This window comes from Xenopus laevis, chromosome 4S, assembly GCF_017654675.1.
Source record: "Xenopus laevis strain J_2021 chromosome 4S, Xenopus_laevis_v10.1, whole genome shotgun sequence".
In the NCBI taxonomy this organism is placed as follows: Eukaryota; Metazoa; Chordata; class Amphibia; order Anura; family Pipidae; genus Xenopus; species Xenopus laevis.
In genome coordinates this window covers 101,781,429-101,799,716 of record NC_054378.1, presented here as the reverse complement: position 1 = coordinate 101,799,716, position 18,288 = coordinate 101,781,429, and the positions used below count along the sequence as shown (strand labels likewise).

At 41.6% G+C, this 18,288-nt stretch overlaps 2 protein-coding genes across 2 annotated transcripts in view; one reads left to right on the top strand and one right to left on the bottom strand.

Moving 5' to 3' along the window:
- The window catches only part of gcat.S (glycine C-acetyltransferase S homeolog), a 37,000-nt gene extending 21,033 nt beyond the window's left edge, over positions 1–15,967 (top strand). Inside the window, 8 exon segments of the mRNA NM_001087332.1 lie at positions 4,761–4,891; positions 5,101–5,202; positions 7,947–8,093; positions 10,861–11,015; positions 11,135–11,217; positions 13,301–13,472; positions 14,021–14,142; positions 15,582–15,967. Coding sequence (NP_001080801.1) covers positions 4,761–4,891; positions 5,101–5,202; positions 7,947–8,093; positions 10,861–11,015; positions 11,135–11,217; positions 13,301–13,472; positions 14,021–14,142; positions 15,582–15,733 — 1,064 coding nt within the window. The 3' untranslated portion in view covers positions 15,734–15,967.
- A 1,082-nt stretch (positions 15,968–17,049) lies between these two features.
- Positions 17,050–17,790, bottom strand: nog4.S (noggin 4 S homeolog). The gene is given in 1 exon segment (NM_001095678.1): positions 17,050–17,790. A coding segment is annotated over 1 exon segment (741 nt).
- Positions 17,791–18,288: the final 498 nt, after the last annotated feature.

Sequence of the window (18,288 nt, the reverse complement as noted above, 5' to 3'; positions counted from 1 at the left end):
TAAAGTTGGAATACATTTTGCCTTTGTTTAGTACACCCTTAAGGAAACACCGATCTTTAAAGACCAGGTAGTAGTCCAGACACACGGAAAGTGGAAAGGAATCACAGCTAGCTTTTGTTTTCTATTGATGCATCCATTTGTTTCCTGGAAATCAGTTAAGTTCCATAAATTCTGTTATGTACATGCTTTCTTTTACCAGAGCTTCTGTCTAGAAAATTAAAATGGATCCAGTGACAAAAACTACATTTATTACTAACCAGATAAAGAGCATACTGGCAAAAAAAAAAAAGCCCACAGATATTACAGCTTACGTGCTTGCTAAGCTCCTTGTGCAGCACCAGTGCTTCATCAGGCAGTTGTTAAATTTGCTCTAGTCCATATTTTAAGGCAACAATCCCCTCAAAACTGGCATTTTCATTTGTATAACCAGTAGGAGACAGCAAATCACCCCCATTAAAGGCACACTTAGAGTAGGACTCCACAATCGATTTTGTTGCGATCCGACGTGCTGCGACAAAATGCATGCAACAAAAATAAGGGGAGAGATAGAATTGTCGCATTGTGTCGCAGCGTTCATCCGACGCGTCACGACTGTTGGATGCAGACGCAGCATCCAACAGTCGGATCGTGTCAGATCAATGCTGCTACACCATACGACAATTCTATCTCTTACCTTATTTTTGTTGCATGCGACAATTCGCATGCGTTTGGTCAAAGCGCCTCGGATCGTGACAAAATCGCTCGTGGAGTCCTACCCTAAATTCAACTATAAAGCTGCCCCACTGTGCCCCCTAGTTTTCTCTAAATATTAAAAAGAAATCATAAATACACATGGAAACCAATTCACCAACAAGAATTCTATCTGCCGATAAAACAAAAGGTTATTAAAGGACAGTATACCTCCTTATTTAATGGAAACTATAAAGACACCATGTCCGTTAAGCAGGGGAAGTATCTGCACATTGGTAATCTAATGATCTACCTCATAAGGGCCAAACATAGATGGGCTTCAGTCTCCCTGTGTTTGCCCTCAATTTAAAGAAAAACGATGTTCAGAACAAGCTTTATTCATTGAACTCATGTTTGTTTAACCAGTGGGTCTAGCCTTTTACAGTTAATTGAAGGACAATTAACCTGCTCCAGAAGTTATTTCTTAAACTAGATATATCACTTCTAGAGCAGTTTGTGCTAGTGATGTGCAGCCGGCCCGATACCCGCAGGTCAGACAGGCTTGGGCCGACCTCACACCCCCTTTTGCACTGCTGGCTTCAGACTTCCTTTTTTCTAGACGCGCTCCTGATTACCCCTCCCCTTTTGTGACATCATTGATGCGTCAGCGCCGGTCTATAAATGGAAGCCAGAAGTCAGCTTTGGGGCAGGCTAGGGTCGGTTTGTGCCAATGTAATATGGAATTCATTTCATTCATTTTTTAAAAATGTATAATATTATAATGATTTACTCATTTTATATTGTTTATATTAATATATGTTGTGTTACACTGTGACAAATCTCTTCTTCAGGGCGGCAATCTCCCTGAACTGCCTTCCCCCTGTCCTCCGCCGGCTAAAATGAAAATCACCTGGGGGAAGGCACATACGGCCTTTTGTGAACTTGCCTCACGAGGAAACTTCGGGCGGCTTCGGAAAACGAAGCAGCGTGTGCCTTCGCCCGGGCAATTTTCATTTTAGCCGGTGGAGGGCAAGGGGACGGCAGTTCGGGGAGATTGTCGCCCCGAAGAAGAGGAGATTTGTCACTGGGGCGACTAATCTCCCAGAATCTGCTCGTGTGGCCAGACCCTAAAGGCAGTTGTTAGAATTGATACAATAGTTGCTAATAGTCAACATTTGCTGCAGAAACATGTATCAACTAATGTAAAAAATTGTAACCGTTCAGAATCTGCACCTGGATCACTGAGCTGCCACACTAAAACTCCAGAGACAAAAACATAAAGTTCATAAAGTTATGTTTAGACATAAAGTGTCTAAAATGTTTTGACTGTAAACAACCCCTGCAATTTCTGGGGGATTCCTCAACTTCGAGTTATAGGTCACCTGTTCTGGTGGACATTAGTAAATTGCTACTCTTGTCTATTTGTTAAACCGCCTTAATCAGCATTCCAGCAGCTGGAATTAGCGCCAGAGAAAACCTTTTTCAGGGCTTTGCTTTTACCTGTCACGGTCTTGCACAGCATGGGATAAAATATATATATCTGTGAATGGCACTGAACTGCAAATCATTTTACATCTTACGTTATTAGAAGGGAACAGGGAAAGATGTGTGGGAAGTTTAGAGGGAGAAAACCTTATAGTTTTAAAAGCATTTTTCATATGTGTGACATTGCTATTACAGAACTAATACTGTAATTGGAAGGGTTTCCATATACCGTAAATATTTACTTTTGTTGCAAAACCTTGTGGTCTGGTCATATTCTGTTCCACTGACACACACACACAGGGTTCTGCTTTCCTTTTCCTGGGATTTAGTCTGCTCCTCCCGTCTGACTGGGGGCTTGAAATGATGCCAAAGGACAGCTGTCACGTAGCTCAGACGCCACCCACTAACACGTGGACTTACAGTATCCTTGGCTCAGGGAGAATCTCATGAAAGCACCAAGCTAGTTGGCTGCTACTTTCACAGACTCTTGCTCAACCATTTGCCATGAAGGAAGCTATTCCAGTGCCATATCTGAAATGCTCAGATCACTGCAATTAAAGTCAGTTTTTGCTGTTTTTGCCAGTAGTAGTAGAACCAGCGACACCACTCTCTGCCCATTCCCTGACTGTCGTACACCCAGGACAGCCTGTGCATGTGTGATCATATAGCCGCAGGCCTAAAGGTGGCCATAGATGTTACAATTATGAGCTTTCATGGAAAAGATGTTTCCAGGAAAAATCGTTCGTTTCAATACACGTGTACAGCTGCTATACAGGTAGAAACAATAGAATTCTTCTGTATCTGACGATTCAGCTCCAATAATGGCTGATGCCTTCAAAGGTGCCCAATCAAAATTTTCTGGCCAGCCCCATTGATGAGCCGACCGATATCCAAGTCTTCTGCCGGCTCGTCTCCTACCATACACGCAATGGATGTTGTACAAAAATGTTTGTACAATATTATCGGTGCGTCTATGGCCACCTTAAGGACTGCACCCTGAATGGATTGCTGTCTATAGGTGGCCATACACGGGCTGCCAACAGACCGAGTCGGCAGCTTATTGGCCCGTGTAAGGGGGCCTCCCGACGGGCTTCCCTGATCGAGATCTGGCCAAAAGTCGGGCAGATCTCGATCAGATGGGACTAAAAATCCCGTCGGATTGCGGCCGCATCTGTTCGTTGATGTGGTCCAGTGATCCGACCTCCTGTTCGTTAAGATCCGATCGTTGGGCCCTAGGTCGGATCAGCCCGATATTGCTCGAGGTGAGCGGATCTCTCCGTGTATGGCCACCTTATGTTAGGTAGCAGGAGGATGATACTCCTTCCAGAATGAGCACTTGCAGCCCTTAGTTCTCTTGCACTTGAGCCCCCTATAGCCCTAAATGACCCCTAAAGTTTTGTATGATTATCTATGCATGCATGAGATACCAGCAATTCTGTCGGTTCGGGGATCAGGCAGCTTTGACCATTTCAGTGCATGGTGCTTCGGTAGTTGAAGAAGAGCCACAGCCTCCTGCACAGGAGGGCGGAAAAATATTAGGGGTGGCATGCTGCCCAGCCATTTTCCGGGGAGCAGAGCTCCCCAGCACTCTGGTGCTGGCGGGGAGGGGAGTATGTGGGCAGGCGGTAGGACCGAACTGCCGCGCTACAGGACCGTGCGCCCTCGGGCACTCGTCCACTAAATCGGGCACGGACTATTGCCCACTCAGGTGCATATTTTCCCAGCGTTGGTGAATGATCTCTAGAGTAAATGACAACTATGGTTCCTATAAACCATCTTAATTTACACCCCCCCTTATAAACTAATGTTTGATCAGTATTTTATTAAAGGTGTCCGTTCAAGTAAACCATCCCTTCATAGTGACATACAGATTAGTATAAAATCTTAAAATATAGTTTATGATAAATTCCGCGACTGAAGTCAATATGTATTGTTGAACATTTTTAATAATCAAATGAGCAAACGTCCTAATTATAGAGAATAGTTTACCATTAGCCTTCTGTAAATATACACATTAGTGCTTTCTCTTTAACCTATTAACTTTCTGCATAACTGTATACCTATTGTAAGGGGGTTATTTATTAAAGTCCGAATGCCAAAAACTTGAAAAGTTTTTTTTTTACTATAAAATCCAAATTTTTAGTGGGAAAACAAAACTCCAGTTTTTCTAGATTTACTATACCCCGAGGATGGAAAAAGTCTGAATCTGAAAATCCTCCATCTCAGACCTTCCATGGTTGTATATACTGTAAGGGTTAGTTCACACTAGGATATTCTGGGAGATTTTGTCGCCTGGCGACTAATCGGCTCTTTTTCTGGGCGACAATCTCAAAACGCAGTGCCGTGTGTGCTTTAGCGCAGCCGACTTTTCATTATAGCGGATGGGAAGACGCGCAGAGGCAGTTCGGCGACATTGTCGACCAGAAGAATCCGATTAAATGGAGATTTTTTAATAATCAATTGTGGATTCTAGTTTGGTCTGACTTTTTTTTTTTTTTATTAAATAATCAGAAAAATTTGGATTTTGATAAATAACCTTCTAAGTGTTGTGTTGGTCCATTACAGGTGTTAACCTTCTCCTTACCTTATGTATTTATATTTTCTAGGTATCTTGAACTTCTGTGCCAACAACTACTTGGGCCTTTCCAGTCATCCTGAGGTCATCCGTGCTGCATGTGAGACACTAGAGGAGTTTGGAGCCGGGCTCAGCTCAGTGAGATTTATCTGTGGGACACAGGTGAGATGGATGGCGTTCGGAGAAGGCCTGTAAGGGTGATAAAGGTGCCCAATACAAAGATGGTTAATATACTCTGGTGTGTGGGCATGAAGTTACCCTCCTAGAAAAAAAAGGAATATTTCTCTTTATTTGTACACACTGTTTAGTGGACTTTTATGGGGTAGCACCTTGAAACACACTTTGACGGAGAATTTGTTTACCTCACTCAGAACATTCATAAGAGTCTAGAGGAGAAGATTGCTCGGTTCCACCAGAGAGAAGATGCCATCTTGTATATTAGCTGCTTTGATGCCAATGCTGGTATATTTGAGGTAATCTATTTATTGATGTTTATATGTATTCATTTTTACCTCCGTAAAAGGTACATGTAGGGAAAAGGCAGTTCTTAATTCTAATTTTAAATTTCACTCATTTGAGAATTTAGTGGGTGAAGCCTATCTTCTAAAAAGATGATCTATAGTAAATATTCCCACTACCAAGGTTCCTTAAGTGTGGAAAAGTGGCTGAGGCTGCACAATCCCTGGAGTACAGTTTTTATTTGTACTATGACATGTGTAAATATGGCACATCTCCCAGCCCAGAAGGCACTGCTCCGGCAGCTCACTCTGCCCATCATATCATCATGTGTTACTGGGCTGGGGTGCCTTAGAGCAGATTTCTGCTAAAAGAATCTTGTTCCTACTTTCCCAGTAAGGTATGGTATCCGTTATCCAGAAAGCTCTGAATTACGGAAAGGCCGTCTCCCATAGACTCCATTTTATCCAAATAATCCACATTTTTAAAAATGATTTGCTTTTTCTCTGTAATAATAAAACAGTACCTTTTTCTCGATCCCAACTAAGATATAATTAATCCTTATTGGAAGCAGAATCAGCCTATTGGGTTTATATAAATGTTAACTAGATTTTATAGTAGACTTAAAGGAACAGTAACACCAATAAATGAAAGTGTTTTAAAGTAATAAGATAATGCAGTGTTGCCCTACACTGGTAAAACTGACGTTTTTGCTTCAGAAACACTACTATAGTTCATATAAACAACTGCTGTGTAGCAATGGCAGAAACTGAAAAAGACTAAAGGTGGCCATAGATGCAAAGATCCACTCGTTTGGCGACATTGCCAAACGATCGGATCTTTCCCCGATATGCCATTAATGAGCATGGCTATATCGGAGGTAATCTGAACCTTTGGCCATATGGCCGTACGATCCGATTACGATGTGCAATGGGCTCCGGCAGGATCGGTCGGGTCAAAATCAAACCTATCCGATTGACCAAATGACCGATCTCCGCCGGACGAAAAATGTCGGCACTCTCCACACATGATCCGAAAATCGGACGAATCGAGGATCTGTGCGTCTATAGCCTGCTTAAATGCCACAGATTAAATAGTGGATAACGGATAACACCATTATGTTCTACAGAGCTTTTGTGCTGTGTAACTTGAGTCTTTTCTCCTTTGAATGGCTGCCCCCATTGCTACACAGCAGCTTATTTATATAAACAATAGTAGTTTTTCTAAAGCAAACACATCAGTTTTACCAGTGCAGGGCAACACTACATTATATTCTTATTACTTTAAAACACTTTCATTTTTGATGTTACTGTTCCTTTAAGAAATGAAGATCCAAATTCCATGCTAGATTGTATTAGAGAAGCGTTAATGGTGGAGCTCACCCTCACCAGGTGCCTCACCTCGTATCGCGGGACCTCGGTTACTTCGTCCGATAATTTGAATGCACAGGAATATTGCTTGCTCGCAGCGCTGACAGACTTATCCACAGGAGGCCAAAGTGGTGATATCAAATAGCGGCTTTATTAAAACAATACACGGTGGTAAATTAGTGGTGGGTGTGCAGCAAACTAAATCCAAATTCCATGATCTGGAAACCCCCAGCTCCCGAGCATTCTGGATAACTGGTCCCATACCTGTAGTACTAACACTCGGATCAGTTTTGAAAGGGTAGTATAACCTGCAGATTGCAGTTATATAGTTTCTTCTATAGATGAACAATGATCAGTGGTGTAACTAGAGAAAGCAGAACCTGCAGCTGCTTCCTTTATAGCTAACAAGAATCCCCCTTCCTCAGCCCCTCCCTTATCTGCGGCGGGGAAGCAGAGTGCAAGTCAGCACAGGGTGTAGAGTGGGCGGAGTCCAGGAGGGGAGTGGGCGGAGTCGATGTAGAGTGGGTTGAGTCCGGGTGGGAGGATGGGGATCAGAGTTCGCTGGGCCCCTATGAAGATTTTTTTGCAGGGGGGCAGCACGGCGCTCTCGAGTTACGCACAGGACCGCCATCAGAAATTGCAGGGCCCCATACGACAAAATTTCCTGGGCCCCCTGGGCTGCGCCCACCGCAAGCCCCACCTACAGGTCTGCCACCCCACATGTCCGCCCCCCACCACACAGTACAAAAACAAAAAAATATTGGTGGCTAGGGTTTCCACATATTAATAAAAAATAAAAAGATATTGGTTGTCAGGGCCCCCCATAAAAAAACATTTGTGGCCAAGCCCCCCCCCATTAAAAAATATTGGTGGCTTGGACCGCACATGAAAAAAAAAATTGGTGGCCAGGGCCCCCCCCCATTTTAAGAAAACTGGTGGCCAGGGTCCCTTAAACGTCCATGCCTTCCCGAAGTCAGCAGCTCTCAGAAAGATGGGGGGCCCGGCTAATCAAGTAAGTGTGGCGTGGCGAGCCCCCCTTACCCTCGGGCCCCCTACAACTCTCCCCCCTGTCCCCCCCTGATGGCTGCCCTGGTTACGCCACTGGCGATGATGTACACCCTTGTGACTTAAACATCATCAATGAAACTCACAAGGATATTGGGGCAATGTCCAGCATTTTTCAGTGTAGACTCTTTTTTTCATATGGATGATGCAGGGGGCAAGGGCATCAGTAGCGGGACTGGTTTAAGCCTCATGATGTTTAAATGCAATGTACTTGCTACAAGTTTTGAGTGGCAGGTAACTGATATGAGTGTATTTAGATGGGATTTCAGTGGCTGGTGGAGCATTAGTACTGCTGATTACTTACCTGTTGTCCCCTCTCTTGTCAGGCTCTTCTGTCCCCTGAAGATGCAGTGTTATCCGATGAGTTGAACCATGCCTCAATCATAGATGGTATCCGCCTATGCAAAGCCAATAAATACCGCTATAAGCACATGGACCTAGATGATTTAGAAGCCAAGCTTAAGGATGCACAGGTATGTATCACTGTGGCACATAAATTAACAATCACAGGTACTTGTGTGCAAAGTTTTTTTTTAATAAATATTTTAGGTTCCCCTTTTAAAATCTCTTACATATGCCAATGTGTCTCATGGTTTTTCCGTACAGTATACAAATCAGCTATTATTATAAGTATTATTATGCTTCATTAATATTGCCCCACCATATTTGCCAGTGGTTTACTGATATTATGCATAAGTAATTCACTGTGATCCTATTACAGCAGGGCAGTGCATTCCTTCCCTATAGAATCAGCCCACAAACTTGTGTAAACAGTTATTCTGCCACTGTTTGCAGTTGCTCCTAATTGACCTTAGCAGCCAGGCAGTTACATGTACTGTAGAGAACGTGTGTGCAAAGTCTGTGTGTACTGTACTTAAAATGTCTGGGAAATGGGAAATGCCATGGGCTATAAATGACACACAGGAGTAGTAGAAAAGTGACAAAAGAGAAATCACTGCTATCAATTATCAATCAATTAACAATACTTGATAATGAAGCTACACAGGAAAACAAACATATGGGTCACTTCAGGGCAGCGTTTGTCTGGTGCTGCCCTTAGCGCTGCCAACTGTCTGCACATTAGCTTATCACGAAAGAGGGGGGTACCTGCCGTCATTATCTGAATGTGGATTTAGCTGCAAGTTACTTTTTGTTGTTGTTGGTGTGTGATTTTCTATTAATATGTAAGCACCTGTGGGCTGCCCCTTTAGATGCCACTGTAGGCATGGGCTGTCAGGTGCCTTTAAATAAATACCTTGGTGTCATAAATACATTTGCTGCTAAGGTTTATAGCATACAAGGCATATTCTGCACCTGCATTCATCAGCTGAGGGAGAAGAGGCCATGCAACCTGCCATTTGCATTAAAGAATCAGCCTTTCTCTGTTGGTGACAGATTTCCATTTGTGCAAATGACGGGCTAAAATATTAGGTTCAAACGCTGGCATAGCATAAGTTTGTGTACCAAGTGTTTAAGAGGTTGCAAGGTAATCGGAGACTATCTCTGCTGTTGCATTGGTCATTTTGTTCCTTGCAGCTGCTGGTGGTGCTAGCAGTGGGTATGGCCAAACAGACAGGCATTTCCTTTCTCTTAGTACATGGGTGGACCATGGAATCAAGAGGTAGTCATAAGACAGATTTATGTACTTTCTGCATCCTGAAGGCTTTTTCTTGATGCAGTCAGATTAGAGTAACCAGAAGGGATAAATATATGTGTGCGAGTCCCTTCAATTTATGTACGGTGTATGACTTGGATCCGCAGGTTCTTGTTAATAATTTACACTATATACATTCATTTTGAAGTAACACCGGTTACATTACATATAGGCCATGCAATGCCACTGTGCTTCCAGCTAACCAGTCAGTGGATCTGAGATCAGATAGGAAACGTAAAACGTAACTTTTTATAATGAATGTTAATAAAAAGGTATAACGGTATGCACACTACCAAACAAAACGGTGCACTCTTCCTATAGCTTGGAAGCAGTGTGGGACCATGTCCCTAAAACACATATAAATAAAAAACTATAAGCATCAGGAAGAGAACTACTGCTTAATGCAGTTATCAGGATGTCTACCACAGTACCCTTCCATTCAATTCCCCAGCACCAATTCTACCTATCTACGTGGGGAACGAGTGGGAGCTTGTACCCCAGTCCACCTATGCAGCCGTCCTACGCTTTTCGCTGAAGATTCGGCTTCTTCAGGGGCATAAGTGCCGGGCACGTGTCATTAAATACCCTTTTTGTGAGATCCTACAGCTGTTGCGCATTTCATTGTGCGTCACTTCCGCATCTACGTAACTCTCCTATCTTTCTTGCCGAACTTGCTTTTGTAACCAGAAGGGATGTAGGACTTAGGACTGAGTTCACGTGACAACCCAGATCAGGCATGTTGGTTTAAGTGCCATTGGATATCTATTAATTCAATTAATTATTAAGCTTAGCGGTAGAATAAATGGGCCCCAGTTTCCAAAATGAGACCTAGTCCTACAAGAGAACAATGCATTGTGCAGGTGTAAATTTGCATAACCTGTCTTGGTGGTCCCTTTCATTTGTACTATGTGGTTGGCCCTGGGCATGGGCTGCTACCATAAAAATGTTTCTTATAATCTGCTGTAAGAAAAGGGTGGCATGTTGCCTACACCTGATCTCTCCAACAATTTATAGCCTCAGAATTAGATCAAATTATAATAAGGTCATATTCTTTTTCCACAATGTTTGTATTCATATTTTTTTAACAAAACAGAAATACATAGAAAGTAAAGTTTATTATATATAGTAAAGGTTATTAGAAAAATAGAACAGTGACCAAATAAATAGGATGAAGTAAATTCAGGGATACTACTATTCATTGAAGGTATTCAGCGTAAGGAGCTGTTTCCATGGTTTTGGAGTTAGGTTCACATATCATGGCATTTGTCCTGGATAATTAGTTAACAATCTATCAGCTTAAAATTAAAATGCATGTACATGCCATGTACAGTATATATGTATGGAGATCCAGCTCAGTGTAAAATGCACTGCAGAATCATGTCCGTTTTATATTGTCCTGCTCGAGAGGCAACAGCCGCAAGGTCACCAGAATCAGAGGCACAGTCACACCACAAAAGAGAGCCCTTCACATTTTATGCTTGCACTCCATATGTGTGTGCTGATCACTGCATTTGTGCAACTTTATACAAATTCCTACCTTGTGATAGAGATGATTTTTTTTTTTCCCCATTCTTCCCTATATCCAGAAGCACCGCTTGCGTCTCATTGCCACAGATGGGGTCTTTTCTATGGATGGAGATATCGCACCTCTTCGTGAGATTTGTGATTTGGCCAAACGCTACAATGCCTTAGTCTTCATAGATGAGTGTCACTCTACAGGCTTTATGGGACCAAATGGCAGGTAAGGAGTTGAAAAGGAACTAAGCTTACTGTATTTTTGCTTTTGTAGCTTATTACATTCAAGAAAAATGTTTGGCTAAAAGTTGGTAACTAGGATTTGCTTCTTTACACTCCTCACAGGGGCACAGATGAGCTTCTCGGAGTCATGGATCAAGTGACAATTGTGAATTCTACCCTTGGAAAAGCACTGGGAGGAGCTGCAGGTCAGAGGGCACCAAGTTATTTCTACCACTAACCATTTTTTGGCTTTCTCTCAATAATTACCACATGAGGCAGAACTGTTCTATTATAATGCACTGTCAACAGTATAAGATGGATCCTAATGAAGTGTATCATTTGTATGGTTCATTGTTGCATTTGTTTTGATATGTTCCTATATAACGATATTCTAAGTACCTTGAGCATTCTTAAACCATTCTGTACTCTATTTCCCCCCCTTACGCCACACCCTTCTGTTTTTCTGGCGTCCCTTTATCTTGCTCGCACAAAATGACACCACAGAAGCCTTCCCATGAGTCACTGCACACAGACTGAGGATACTGAGACGCCAGCAAAGAATTTGTATCAATCTATTTGGAATACAAATCGATATCTTTATACATTTATAATTATTTGCAGGATATTCAAATGAGAACCTACCAGACTATTGTACAGGTATGGGATCCATTATCCGGAAACCTGCTATCCAGAAAGCTCAGAATTACGGAATGGCAGACTCCATTTTATCCAAATAATCCAAATTTCTTTTAAAGTGATTTCTTTTTTCTCTGTAATAATAAAACAGTACCTTTTATACTTGATCCATACTAAGATATAATTAATCCTTATTGGAAGAAAAACCAGCCTATTGGGTTTATTTAATGTTTACAGGATTTTATAGTAGACTTAAGGTATGAAGATCCAAATTATGGGAAGATCCATTATCCAGAAAACGCCTGAGCGGTCTAGATAACAGCTCCCATACCTGTATATAATTTCTTTGTCTGCAAAGATGACTTAAGCGAAAAAAAATATAAAGGGTATATTGACATAAAGAACCTTAGACCAACGCCAGATGAGCTTTAATATGAAAGTGTCTTAAACTGCCCTGCATTGTTCCCCGCTGCCTACATAATACTACCTCAGAAATATGCGTATCTAGTTTTCCTTCACTCCTTTCGTTTTGAGTTAGAATGACATTATATCTCATACAGCTAAAGGGGTGGTTCACCTTAAAGAGATACGGACATCAAAAAATGACCATCATAACATTATCTTTGAATGCTATTTATAATTTTGCCATAAAAGTATTTGCCTGATGCTTTTACATTACCTTTATTACTACCCTGTTCCTCTATGAGGGGGCTGCCATATTTGAGCTCCAGTATTAGCAACTCTAACTGACAGGTTAAGAAGGGACAGTCGGGTTGGCAAAACCGTCAGGTTTAGGAACTTCAAGTGACAATTACTTACAAAAGCAGAACTATCAGTGAAAAACGATCAACATGGCCTATAAGTAACTTTTGATGTAGATTAACAATTAAAATTTTTAGTGTCAGTATCAATGTTAGTATGTTATAGAATGGCTAATTTTAAACAAATTTTTTTATCTTTTTGAATTATTTGCCTTCTTCTTTTGACTCTTTCCAACTTTCAAATGGGGTCACTGACCCCATTCAAAAATGAATGCTCTGTAAGTCTACAAATTTTATTGTGACTGCTACTTTTTATTTTTAGATTCAGGCCTCGCCTATTTGTATTTCAGTCTCTTATTTAAATCAAAGCATAGTTGTTAGGCAAATTTTGAGCCTAGCAACCACATTGCTGAAATTGCAAACCGGAGAGCTGCTGAATATAAAGCTAGTAAAAAATGAAAATCAATTGCAGATTGTCTTAAATTATCACTAGGGATGCACCGAATCCACTATTTTTGGATTTGGCCGAACCCCCGAATCCTTTGCGAAAGATTTGGCCGAATCCCACCCCTAATGCATATGCAAATTATGGGTGGGGTGGGGAAAACATTTTTTACTTCCTTGTTTTCTGACAAAAAGTCACGCAATTTCTCTCCCCACCCGTAATTTGCATATGCAAATTATGATTCGGTTCAGCCTGGCAGAAGGATTCGGCCGAATCCTGCTGAAAAAGGCCGAATCCTGTATTCGCTGCATCCCTAAATATCACTCTCTACATCATATTAAACATTAATTTAAAGGTGAACAACCCATTTAAAATGTGAACCATGTAACAATATGTGTTTATTCTTCCTTAATGAATGAGTCTGACTCTTTTACCTCTATATCCAAGGTGGGTACACTACTGGCCCAAAGCCTTTGATTGATTTACTTCGGCAGCGCTCTCGGCCATACCTGTTCTCAAACACCCTTCCACCAGCTGTTGTGGGCAGCGCATCTAAAGCCCTGGACCTTCTCATGGAAAGTAATGAGATTGCGCAGTCAGTGGCCACCAAGACAAAGAGGTGAGAAATAGCCAACATTCTAGACCTAAGAGTATGACATTGAGGTGTATTAGACCATGAATACTGCTTCATCTAATATATAGTGAATAAAGTACCCCCTCTTGTAAAATATAAGGATATTATAAGTTACAGAGGAGTTTCATGACCATATAAAAACACAAGGCCGAAGGCCGAGTGTTTTTATATAGGTCATGGAACTCTGGGGTAACTTCTAATATTCTCATATTTTACAACTGGGCGTACTTTATTTATTATAATACACAAATTTCAGCGAGTCATGTGACAGAAATTACATCAGAACTTACCGTTTATAACTGATGACATCAGAACTCACCGTTTATAAGGATATAATTTACAAGATATTCATGGCTTTTGTGTATTATAAGTAATTTCAGAAGGATTTTATCATTTTAACGTCTTCTCTGAATGTCTAGTATTGCCCTGGAGTCTCCTTTAGGGGCAATACATATATACAGTATACTCACTCATACACTCTCATTCTGAATACTGGGACTTCTCAAGAAAGAAGAAATGTTCTCCCTTTGCAGATTCCGCACTAAGATGACAGAGGCAGGTTTCACCATTGCCGGGAAGGATCATCCCATTTGCCCTGTGATGCTCGGAGATGCCCGTCTGGCAAGTCTGATGGCAGATGACTTGCTGCAGAGAGGTAGGAGTCCCTGATTGTGGACTAGATAAGAGCACATGTAGAAGGCAGAAAAGTAATAAAGGTATAATTAAGTGAACAACCGAAAAGTATACATTCAAAATGGCAAACTGCCAGTGAATTTGTGTGCGCATTATCTCTTGTGGCATGCAGTTTGCTTGGTTTATATGCAAGGAAACTTTTTTTATTCGATCGTCCAATCCTTTTTTGTACTTTTTATATGATAAATATATGATAAATTCTACAGAGGAACCCAAGGGCACGTATCTAGTTTTATTGTGACTGTCTCTCTAAGGATTCTGGTAATTGTGACTGACAAGTGAAAGGTCAGGGTGGAGAACGTACTCTATTCCACACTGTTCCCTCTTACTCATAAACAGTGTGTCATTCTGCTCCAGTTTCCTAAATCTTCCATTTATGCTTTGTTTATTAAAAGTACAGGATATTTGACATGTATTTGCAGTGCTTGTTGTTTTCATAAGGGGTTGTTCACCATTAACTTGATATTCTGAGACAATTTGCAGTTGATTTTAATTTCATATAAATACATTTTTTGAGTTATTTAGCTTTTTATTCAGCAGCTCTCCAGTTTGCAGCTTTAGTAATCTGGTTGCTAGGGTCCATATATCCTAGCAACAGTGCATCAACCTAATTGAGAGACTAGAATATGAATGGGAAAGGGCCTTGATAGAAAGACGAGTAATACCAATAAATTTGCAGCCTTACATAGCATTTGTTTTAAGATGGGGTCAGTGACCCCCATTTAAAAGCTGGAACGAGTCAGAAGAAGACAAATCATTTAAAGAGTATAAAAAAAAAAAAAAAAAAAATTAAAAGTTGCTTACCATTACCCATTCTATAACATACATATACTTTTTTTCTTGTTTATAAATTCACCACCTTCCCTTTCCCCACTTATATGATGCACTAATACACACCCTTGTGTGGAAAGAGCTGTCCTTTTATGTGACTCTTTCTTCCTGCTATAATGAAAAAGTGCCCGAAGTTCACCCCAAAGAAGAGGCGATTAGTCGCGGGGCGACTAAATCTCCTCGAATCTCCAGGTGTGACCTTACCCTTAGTCTTTACTTAACCCCTTCATGCAGATTCTGTCCAGATGAGTTCACTGGTGCCATCTTCACGCGCTATGGAAATCTTCAGAATGAGAGTTTCGGCGCATGCGCAGTTGTTGCAAAACATTTTCTCCAACTGTTCATGCCCCAATTTCACCGGCCTCTTTCTGAAGATTACTGAAGAGAACAAGATGGCTGCCGTGATCTCCGCTGGACAGAATCTGCATGGAGGGCTAAGACGAGTTGGGGGCATTTGCCTGGGCGGCAGCTAGGCTGGGGGGAAGGAGGGAGGAGGTCTATGTAGGGTAGGGTTTTTTTAAACGGGTTTGTTTCTCCTTTAACATTACATAACATTATTCTGCTTTCCAGGTATCTATGTCATTGGCTTCAGTTTCCCAGTGGTGCCGAAAGGCAAAGCTCGCATCCGTGTTCAGATTTCCACTGCCCATAGTGATGATGACATTGATAACTGTGTACAAATGTTCACTGAGGTTGGCCGCAAGCATGGCGTCATACCCTGAATAACACAGGACCCTGAATCCACCAACAATGGGCCGACAGTAACTCTATACCAACCAGTGAAGCGGAAGGCACGTGACTGGTACTAGGAGAATTCAAAAGTAACTTAATTTAACAGATTGAAAAAGCAACCTCAGTATTTATATACAACAGGACTCTCCTAATGGAATTAATTTCCAATATGTTAAGTATTGATCTGGGTTCAAATAATAAACGTCACTGCTGTCATTTTTAAACCCGCGTCCGTGTGTTTTTGTGCTTCTGAGTGAGGCGAGTGTAATCTTTGCTGTTAAACTCATAGGAAAACCTGAACGATTTTGCACTAATTGTACACATGCATACAATAATACAATTGGTGTCTATTTTAAATGTATTTTAAATCTGACAACCTGGGGCAATTTCATGGCAAAGTGATTGTGTTGTATTAAGAGAGAAGCCGTGTTTCTGCTGATTTATTGTTACAAGCAGGGACAGTGTAACTGTGTCACTATTTATACATATAACTTACATGTGTTAGAATGTCAATATCTGTGCATGTTTAACAGTTTCCTTCAGTCACAGGTCACATTGTCCCTGTTTATTAGAAAAATGTTTGGGTTCCCCCCATGTCCTTCACTCTTATCCTAGAAACTCTGTCTAAGACTTGTTGTGCACTCTGAAGACATTTCTATTATAAAACACATTTACTTCCCCAGTCGTGCATGCAATTAGATGTTTCTGGGTCCCAGAGCAAATTAATTTTAGCCTCCAAAAATTAGCAGTTGTCCCTTTTTTTACCAGTCTGTCAAAATCTTATTGCTCATTTTTATTAGGGCCCCACTCTACACCTATGCGCCTTCTACAACCACAGTTTTACTCTCCACTTTACACCACTCAACTTCCCCTAACCACAACACCACCAACTCTCTGTGTTGTCATGGTGTTTCCATGCCATCTTCCTGGATTTTACCCCATTTTCAGACTACACTTACCCATTTTGACTTGCTGGACTGTGCCAGACCTTGGAGCACCAAGAACTTGCAAAAGCCCTTCCAGCTGTAATATAACTACAGACCTACAGATCCTACACTGTTGAGTTAGCCAATGGATGCTGGGAGTTGTAGTTCTGTGAACGTTTGAATTTCCCAGGCTAACTATCCCAGATTACCATCTTCCTAGATTCAAAGTCCATTGTGAAAGAGCCTCCCTGTTGTCTAAGTATTACTTTGATACAATAAAAACAATTTTATTTCACAATTGTTAAAATAATTATATTTTTGAGGGTGAGTACAGGAATGTTAATGACAAGCAGGTATATAGTAGCTTTGATATGATAGTCTCATTTACAGGTACACTTGCATGCTGCCACTACTGGGTAGGGTACCTGCCTCCAGGTACATTGCTGTGTGGCCCAGCCCAAACCAGTGTCCTTCATCCAGCAATGCCAGGCCAGCAGTTTAATCTGTGTAAGCTGTGCTTGTCTGCATGCCATGCCAGGTGGCCAGGAGCAGACAGTATTTGCCCCATCACAGTCTGTGTGTCTTACCCATCTTGGCCAGAAAACCGTTCCAAGGTCAACCCACGATGATGTGAGATGGCAGCTGGCCCTCTGCACCAACCACTGCCGAATCTCATTCTGGATATGCTGGCTAGAGTTTGCAGATAGCTCTGTTGGCAGTTGTAAAGAATCAAAATCCAAAGCCTGAGCCTCCTGAGCCAGCTTTTTGCGGTACCGACTTGCACCATCATATATGTCCTGACTGAGTGTAGAAAGTAGACTTGTGCCGTTATCTGCAGGTTGCTCCACAGACATCCAGAAAGGGTCAAAAGAAGATCCCAGGAGCCGAAGTAGTCTGGAAACACGTAGATGCTTGGGCTTGGGAGAATAGTGGTAGTCTTGAGGAGACAAGGAGAGGCTGTAAGGACGAGTACCAGAGGAGAGTCGACGGCGGAGTGAACCAATATCCATGTCTTTCTGGGTCTGATTATAGTGCTGGAGATCATTTGTTTGGCCACAGATAGCTGTAAGTCCCCAAGTCCCAAGAGTCACCAGCCATGATAGAAACAGTATGTGTGCCATTATTCCTATCTTGGAGATTAAAGTAGTGAGTATCTCTGCTTAATGACACTCTCTTAATTTTGCAGTCTACTCCTCTTTCTCTTCTACTTCTTTTTGTTCTTTTTTTTTTTTTATTATCTTTGCCTTGTATGTAATTCTTCTTCCTGTGCTCCGTTCCTCCTTCACTCCTGGTCACTCACTGCAGTCTGCCCGTCTCTGCTTTCTTGTCTGACTTGTAGTTCCTGGTAATTGCCCTCCCCTCTTCTCCTGTACTGTAATCTCTAAATCCTTGGCAGTATTTTCAATTACTCCCGTTCCCTATCTCTCTGTCTCCCCTCTCACCCTCATCAATTGTTATGTCTCACTTAAATGAAATTGGACAGTAAATTAGTTTCATTAGTTTCATTCTTATTCTTGTGGGCAGTAGGTAAAGGGAAGAAATAGAATATTTTTAAATCCAAGCACTTGCACTAATTCTGGGGGGAAACACTGACACTTATTTCTAAAGCAACACTAGAT